This window comes from Physcomitrium patens, chromosome 12, assembly GCF_059467195.1.
Source record: "Physcomitrium patens ecotype Gransden chromosome 12, ASM5946719v1, whole genome shotgun sequence".
In the NCBI taxonomy this organism is placed as follows: Eukaryota; Viridiplantae; Streptophyta; class Bryopsida; order Funariales; family Funariaceae; genus Physcomitrium; species Physcomitrium patens.
Window position 1 is genome coordinate 8,090,699 of NC_143421.1, and position 8,782 is coordinate 8,099,480.

Genomic DNA, 8,782 nt, shown 5'->3' on the forward strand with positions numbered 1-8,782 from the left:
TTGCATTTACAAAGAATCCAAAGCATTATTTAAGGACCAAGCACATTGACATTCAATATCACTTCATAAGAGAGAAGATTGAAATAGGAGTGATTGATATGAAGTATTGTGCAATGGAAGACATGCCTGTTGATTTGTTGACAAAGGCATTAGTAAAGGATAGACACCACATGCTGACAAAGACATTAGGATTGAAAGTCTTTTGACCAATAGCAAAGTGGAAGTGTTGAAGTAAAAGAGAAAGAAGAATAAGTTGCCTTGTAGAGGATATTACCTTAGATAAATTACTAATGGTCAAAGAGTTGACTCTTGATGTATAAAAATGGCATCCTATGGATATAGGATGAGGTCAAGGACCAAGAGTCAAAGTCAAGAGAATAAAGTATGAACTAAGGAATATTCAAAGACTACGTAAGAGTAATTAGTATTTGGCATAAGATACCTTTGTAGTTAATAAGATGCCAAAGGATCCAAGGACCATAGGATACCCTCAAGATACGTTAGATACCAAAGGATCCTAAGACCAAGGATCATGTGTATAAAAGTCAATGAGTGGAAGTTGTCTTATAGAGTAGCAACCACAACCTACAAGTATTAGGTGTTGGAAGTGAGAGATATCTTATTCCATACTCTCTTTGTGTACAACCTTGTTGATGCTATGTATTGTGACTTCAAAGTTCTATTTCTTCAATAAGATTAACAATAGTTACAAATCTATTCTCACTTCTGTAAAGTATAGCATCTATGATTTTTTCTTCTATTTCAAACAACTTCACAAATCTACAAGTCAAATTAGAAGAAGGTAATCTACAACTTCTAACATCGAATGAAAATTTCTACAAAGAAAGATAAATCTACTTTCTTTAAGAAAAATATAAGTATTAAAAAAAAAAATAGTTTGTTTAAAGGTGAATAATTTGCAACCTTCAAAATACAACAATACAAGTAGGATAATCGACTTACTTCTAAAACAAGGCAAAAACAATGAACTAGCACTCTTATTAAATTGTAAAGGATATGAATCTTGAAAAACTAAAAGATTAAGATATTCTTGTGTCACTTGAAAAGACTAGATAATAATTCAAAGATGATATAATTTTAAACTAGAACGACTATTGCCAAATACAAAAATATTAGAAAATCTTGAAAATAAGACTAAGGACTAGAAAGGTATTGACAAGAGTGAAGAAGGCTTCATTCTTGTCTCCATATATACTCTTAACTAGGAGCTATGTAGCAATGTCCTATAGGACCTCCAAAACATGTTGACTTTGCAAGACATGTATCTTAACTAGTAAGATAAGATTTTTATGTATGCACTACATAGTTAGCTTGTTCTGTAGGCTATCAACACGTGGTTAACTTGTTGATTAAGTTTCTAACCTACTAATCAACTACAAACATATGTAAAGTCAAAGTAGCATCTATAAAGCTTCTAAAAAGCTTCTAGAAAGCTTCTCTAGAAAACACTATGAAATAAATCTACTCTTATATACTTCTACTTAATCATATAGGTATATATTAGAATAAATATGTATGTTCGTAACACAACTAAAATATTGATCTTAATAGAGGTGATTACAGCATAGTTAATCACAGTGTTGAAATCCAATGAAAATCAAAAACTAATGAATTGGAATCCATTGTGTGAATTATTGCAAAATTTAAAGTTAATGTATTAAGTAAAAATACATCTATGAATGTAAAAAACCATCCAAATCTTGATCAAGGCCAAAATAAAAACCTCTACTTAATGAACATGGGTTATGAACTCTAGAGAACGTAAACTTTTTTGATGAAAATAAAGACCAATCCATGTGATAAATGAGAACCACTATTTGAGCGATGAAACAAAGAAGAGTGCATGTGGTGAAAGAGAGCCACTACTTATTTTTTTGAGCAAACTTAATATATACTAGATGAATCTATGTTGTTATCATAGAAAACATGACTCAAATGAAGCTATTTTTAAAAGATATGTTTGTAAACCAAAGAATATTTTTTAAATACAAACATAATACAATATAAATAAAATAAAATAAATTATATAACAAAACTTCCAGTTAAAAAGTAGGATATGTAAACTTATGGTGTTGTTATGAATAATATGCAAAAAAAGTAGTTTCTAGTACATTTTCTTTATCTTACACCCAAATGTAATATCAAAAATAAGTAATCATCTAATACACTCAACCAATTTCCAATATCATTGAGTTAGAAACAATGTTGCATACAATAGTTTGTACATTAGGCAGGGCCTCATTGCTATTTGTCTTCTCATTGGCACAATCAGAGATCATGGTTAGATGTACATTTGGAAAAATCTCATTGCTTCTCCAGCTAGCGCCTAGCCTTGCTGGTGTTTGATTGCCCCCTTCTCTCTGAATTATTGAACTTCACCTTCAATGACATTCAATCACAAAATCGCAAAAAAAATTGAACCTTATGAACTCCTTACGAACTTCCTATGAACTTCGCTTGAATTTTGTCAAGCTTTTGCTTCTTTTCAAACTCCAAACAATATCAAGTTTTTTGATGAAAATCAAGAAGGGTGCATACAGTGAATGAGAGCCACCACTTGTCTCCTCAAGCAATCTCTCTCTCTCTCTCTCTCTCGCTCTATATATATATATATAAAGGGAATTGTTAAATTGACATACTAAACCAATCCATCCATCAATAGATGCAAATCCAACCTTTTTTTTATTGGATTTCCAACCAATACAAATTCAGTAGTTCAGAAATGGAGAATTTTTTAATGATGATTAAAATAGGTGGGTAAATTTAGAAAATACTTATGTCGATTTAATAATCCAATGATGGTTAAAAAAAATATTTCTATTGGATGAAGATTTTATAAATTATGCAAGAAACCAGTTATCAAGCTAAATGATGATTACTGTTACTGTTTGCAACGCATACAGACAGAAAGAAAGAACGGAAGCTCCATTCACTACTTTCCTCGGAGAGAGGGAACTCCAGTCCCCGAATCACACCTACTCCTCGCAATCGCCATGATGCCAGGATCAATCATAATCGGGATCGCAATGAACACCCACTTAACCGATTTGCTTAATCCGGTAGCCAACTGTAATAATCCGGTGTAACAAGCTGGACAGGCTCCGGCGTCGCCGGCTCTGTATCCTCCTCCACCGTTGCCGATCCCCCTCCCCACTTGTCAAGAAAGTCCCACCGCTTTCCGCAAATTGCACTCCCGTTCAGCGCCGTACAATTAATTGCATCAACTTGGAAGCACAAGCAACCCATGCTCCGATATTAGTCAGACGAACATTCCATAAAAAGGTTGCGAGGGATCAATTGGACTGAACTCGCCAAATTACCGGGTTGGCTGTTCTCCACGAGGGGGTTAGATTTTCGACATGTTGCTTCAGGTGACGTCATTGTACAGCTAAGCCATCTGTTTTTAGTGATCACGATGCTTTGTTTAGCACCTCCGCAGTAATCAATTAATTTTTGAACGACATCAATGCGTAAATATGCCTTAAAGCATGTATTTTGTATTGTAATGCTTATCTGAACCCTTTCACATTATTGTAAAATCTCGAAATCATATATATATATATATATATATATATTTTCTTTTAAGTATGAAGAATGATCAACCAAGCTTTAAGGTCAACATGAAAAAAAAACAACTTCAAAAGTGTTGAGAGCATTATAACTACAGTATTTGGAATGTAGTGGAGAAGAACTATTTATCCTCTCCCCTTCTCCTCTTGTATATGAGACACAACCAGATCAAGTGATTTTTATGTGTGAAGCTCTCTCTCCTTAGAAACCCTCTTGTGAGTATTACTTACTATTACTTTTGTGTGTATGTATTACTTACTACTACTCTTGTGTCTTTCTAAACATTCCCAACAAAAAACAAAACAGAACCGAGACAACAATACCGTCACATAGTGTCTTACCCACATCGGGCAGCATTAGAAAATCCCCCAAGTGTCCCATCGCTGTTGGGTGGATGAAAGATCATCCATCCGTTATGCACAGCTTCATCCGCCACAGCGGGGCCACCGTGCGAGACAATACTGCAGGGGATGTCCTGGCCAAGCACAGTGAGTTTTAATGGGGAAAGTGCATTCGGTTGATCACCTCCGACGCAAATGTTTACATCAGCACATCTGGCCAATTGCGAAATGCAGGTGGATCCTCGGACTCATCAATCTGAGGAGGAGTGTGCAGTAACGGTCTATCGGGGAGTAGTCGTAGTCACTTTGTTGTGCATGATCTCATTATTCCCAACGCCATCATCACGTCATTCGTCTTGGCTTTCACGTCACTCGGCTGTTTGGTAATCCGCAAACTTTACATGTCGAAATTGGGGTTTCTTTCCAAGAGTCTGGATCGTGTAGGAGGATACTTGAGAATTTAAGGATGGAAAGCTTGTGATGGTCCAGTTTGAACTATGGAGAGCCGCCGGGGGGCGTGGAGAGGTTTTCATGCTGGAGAGAAATTTGGCCGCGAATTGAACGTGGGATGAGTTGTCTGCTATTCGAAAACGTCAGTTGAACGTTCGTATCGCAGCATGGGAAGCTCAATCGTTAGTGAGTGGATTGTAACAGGGACTTGTGAACTGCAGCTTCCGTCGGTGCTGCTTGTGTGGAGGTGCGTTTCTTGATGTCTGTGCGGGAAGATAGTCTCAGGTTGAGAGTTGCGGTTTTTTTTAGCTCCTGGGAGACGATAGGTTGCGTATTTTTGCGCCTCAGCTGTTGTGAGCGTTGCCCGAGCCTAGGATGACTGTTACGAACCCAATGGTCGGAACCACAAAATTGCATCCTATTTCACATGGAATCACGTTTCCTGCTTTTCCCAGGAGGCTCCTACTCGTGGCTTCCTCAGCGTGCTGTGTAGTCAATTCGATAAAGAGCATGAAAATCTTTTAATGCTGGGTTTTTGCAAGAGGAGATTAATGTCTTATCCCAGTAGTGCTACACACAAGATCCTACTGAATCCAGCTGAATCCGCATGACAAGATCCATTGCTTGGAAGACATGACCATTCGTTTCTGAAATTAGTGCAACGTCAACGTTAAACTTTCCTAGAAATGAAGATGTCGAATATACCAACACCTTCTTAGGTCGATCCTGTACCGGACGTCATGGTATTTCCGTTTCCTTCCAGGTTTTGGATGTTGCTCAGAACACATCTTGATCAAAACAAAGATACGGAGGCATTTGGAGTCGCATTGCGCTATATCTTGCATTGATTGACTCGTGTCTCTTTGTAAACCATCAGAGCTCCCACTGAGAACGTCAGCATCTTTCTGCAGGATTCGTTCACAACGACGAGTTTGTAACTCATTGTTGTGGATCAATCTTCTAGGTCATGACGTTCTGTCTCCGAAGGTTGGATTTCGTCTTTTTGCAGTACTCGTCCTATCTCTTCATAATTTACTGTCTGTTCTTCAACTAGCTGACGCTATTGTCATCTGCAACGTTACTGCGAATATCTTAAAGAAGTGATCTTCATGCATTTCATGCTATAATTTATTGGAGAATTTCATCAACTTTTTGTGCAGGTCGTGAGAAACTGGAGGTCTTCGGTGCTAAGAGTTGCTTTCGAGTCCATGAGCTAGAGAATTTCATTAACTTCTGAATCGTGATGAAGAGAAGCTACAATCTGAAATTTACTTGAAATACAAATCTCTCAAATAGGGGAGTGTCATATTGGTGCCACCGAAGCATGATAGGCGAGGCATAATAACACGTCCATTAACCTAATCACTCTCAAAGCCTAAACATGTTTCCAAGGTGGATTCGGCGAGGTGAATCCGATTTGGTAACTGCACGGAACAAAACTCATGGAAAGGATTCAGAAATTCCAAGTGCCTGTTTTGGAAAAACAATGCTGCAAGTACTATTGGTAGTATTCTGGGGACTTTTAGTCCTGCATCTGGTCTCGTTAACGTCCACTCTCTCCATTCGACAGCTGGTTGTGTCCTCTTCACTTGCCGTTCGAGGTACGTTGGTTTGATTAATCTTTGTAACTCATCTTTCCTCGTTCAGATTTGTGCAACGCCATGGCGTTACTAATTTTACTTCAATTAATACGGAGGCCGAGGTTCAGTATTTCTTTCATGTTGAACCCTTAAGGTTAACAATTACGTCATTTCAACAACCGAGCTACCTGTTACTGTGTGTGGAGTTGATTGCAATGTCGTCGGGCTACAGTGGTAGTTATGTACATGTGCATCCGAGGTGTCGAACATGAGATCTTCCCCCCCAAGGAAGTTATTCGTTTGCGAAATTGTCTTCACGATGGCAATTTGAGCAAATCACAGAGAACTGATGGTTGCAATTATTTTCTCACTTCCAGGAATAACTGCAGACGAAGTTGACAATATCCAACCTCAGACAAATGAGGCAGTTGGAGGTCTAACCGAAGACTTGGTACCACCGAGGGAGGCAGATAAAACATTAGGAGGTTTAACTGAAGAATTTGTAGCGCAGGGGGAGGCAGACAATACTTTGGGAGGTTTATTACTTTCACCCGAGCTTTTCGAGGACAGTCGGTGCATTAGTAGATCGCGAGAATACCAGCTTCGGAAACCGTCGACTTTCAAGCCTTCACCATACCTTATTTCAAAGCTTCGTGATTATGAGCGTCGTCACCTCAAGTGTGCTCACGAGGCTAAAAAATTTAGTCCCCAAACGAATGCCACTGAGCAGGATTTTGGAGGATGCCGCTTCATAGTGTGGATGGCGATCAGCGGCCTTGGGAACCGTATCATGACCCTAACGTCCGCGTTTGTATACGCGCTCCTGACGAACAGAGTGCTCATCGTTGATCGTGGTTTGGGCACCGATGAGCTGTTTTGCGAACCCTTTCCAAGCACATCGTGGCTGCTTCCCGAGTCTTTTCCGAACGAGTGGATGAATAACTTGGGCTCCAACTCTACGTCGAAATTTGGATTTCTGGCACGAAATTTCACCTTCACGTCGTCTCACAATGGATACTCCTACATCGACATTATGCACAGCTCCGACAAAGATGACACTAAATTCTTTTGTGCAAACTGCCCATCCTATCTAAGCAGCTTCCCATGGCTGTTCATGAGATCCAACCAGTATTTTCTGCCTGGTCTTCATTTGGTACCTGAATTTCACGACGAACTCGACAAGATGTTTCCGGAGCGTCAGACAGTGTTTCATCATATCGTCCGCTACCTGATGCACCCATCAGACGCCGTATGGGGTTTAATCTCGAGCTTTTATGAGACACATTTGGCCAACTCACAGCATAAAGTAGGGTTGCAAATCCGTGTCCTCAGCGACGATCCCGCGTTGCTTGAAGTGTTCCCAGACTTGGTAAGTGCCGCTCTCACGACTCTTGTAATTTGATCGAAGTTCGGTCATCTTGATTCCTGATGACGGAACAGGACTTAGATATCCCATCTAAGTCTGTGCACACTGTTCATGAAAATCTTAGATTTTGTAGCATGACGACCCAAAAATATTCACTCGTGACACTGTTTCCGAATAGGTTCTGAAATGTGCGCAAGAAAAAAAATTGCTGCCGGACGTGGCGTTGAACACCAACAACTCAGCAGTCGGCAACCAAATATCTAACTCTGTCTCTGTATTAGTTGCATCCCTTCGTGTAGTTTTTTACAATAGGATCCGAGAGTTGTACCTCAATCATCCCACCACAGATGGCCAACAAGTGGGCGTGTACACCGCAAGCCATGATGAGGTACAGTTCTTAAATTTTCTGAGCCACGACATGAAGGCCTTGGCCGACATGTACCTTTTGTCGTTCAGTGACACTCTTGTCACAACGTCGTGGTCCACATTCGGGTACGTCGCGCAAGGCATCTCCGGAGTGAACCCTTGGATCCTCACCAAGTTCGACACCACCGACACGGTCCCGGAGTACATCAAAAACTATGGTATTTGCAACCGTGGTATATCAATCGATCCTTGTTTCCATAACACTCCGCAAATGGATTGTGAGAACAGAGGTTGGACTACCGATCCAGGTAAGATGCTCCCTTACATTCAACACTGCGAGGATGTGCCGTGGGGCATCAAAATCATGGATCCGGCGACTGGTGGACATTAGAGTACAGCAAAAACAGAAAAAAATTGTACTTTGTACACACGTTGTCCAACATTTTGTATTTATATACTCACACAGGTAGAATGCGATTATTTAGTACATGCTAATGCACTGATTGGAAAATCCTTCTGCGGCACAAGCGGTGCAAGGTTCGTGCGGTCCCTGTCGTGTCGGTAATTGGCATTTCCAAGACGCCAAAATTCGCAATGTATTGACTTAGCTTTTTACTAACGAGAATGAATTAATAGCAAACCCTCTGTAAGAATACTATTTACGACGCAGTAACATCTGTCGAATTACTTAACCATGATAAAAATAATTTTATTATAATACATTCTATGATTATTTCCATAAACTACGTGATAATATAAACACTATTTCATTGAAATAAAAGAAAATAAGTATGTGACCCTAATGTGCCTCTAATCATTCATGATTAATTGTGTTATAGCTTCTTGCTCACTACAAAAGCAAAACTTTTTGGATATAGGTCAAGCTTGTCATTTGCAATATAGAACATGAGAATTGCATACATTGATATGTTTTTAAAATAATTTATTAAATTACTTTTGTTACATCATACATGAATGCTCATGAATTGCCTTCTACATTCTTGTTATCTATTCAAAAAAGAGATTGTTCTATGAATGTGAGTTACAATGTCAATCACTTTTTTAATATCTACTATGTGAAAATTTGC

General features: G+C 39.1%; 1 protein-coding gene across 5 annotated transcripts; it reads left to right on the forward strand.

Annotated features, from left to right (window-relative positions):
- The first annotated feature begins 4,062 nt into the window (after positions 1-4,062).
- Positions 4,063-8,497, forward strand: LOC112289411 (galactoside 2-alpha-L-fucosyltransferase). Of its 5 annotated transcripts, none has more exons than XM_024534603.3 (4): positions 4,063-4,166; positions 5,543-5,983; positions 6,340-7,331; positions 7,507-8,497. In XM_024534603.3, the coding sequence occupies exons 2-4, from the start codon at positions 5,764-5,766 to the stop codon at positions 8,083-8,085; spliced, it is 1,791 nt and encodes a 596-aa protein (XP_024390371.1). In that variant the 5' UTR covers positions 4,063-4,166; positions 5,543-5,763; the 3' UTR covers positions 8,086-8,497. The 5 variants fall into 5 exon arrangements, with proteins under 5 accessions (XP_024390371.1, XP_024390367.1, XP_024390368.1 ...); XM_024534599.3 differs by lacking the exon at positions 4,063-4,166 and adding an exon at positions 4,178-4,315; XM_024534600.3 differs by lacking the exon at positions 4,063-4,166 and adding an exon at positions 4,336-4,629.
- Positions 8,498-8,782: the final 285 nt, after the last annotated feature.

What these genes read in the sequence shown, in the direction of transcription:
- LOC112289411 (XM_024534603.3), top strand. Translation starts at nt 5,764, where the DNA reads ATGTTTCCAAGGTGGATTCGGCGAGGTGAATCCGATTTGGTAACTGCA. An exon ending in CTCTTCACTTGCCGTTCGAG is followed by an intron (nt 5,984 to 6,339) that starts GTACGTTGGTTT and finishes TCTCACTTCCAG; the next exon opens with GAATAACTGCAGACGAAGTT. An exon ending in TTGAAGTGTTCCCAGACTTG is followed by an intron (nt 7,332 to 7,506) that starts GTAAGTGCCGCT and finishes GTTTCCGAATAG; the next exon opens with GTTCTGAAATGTGCGCAAGA.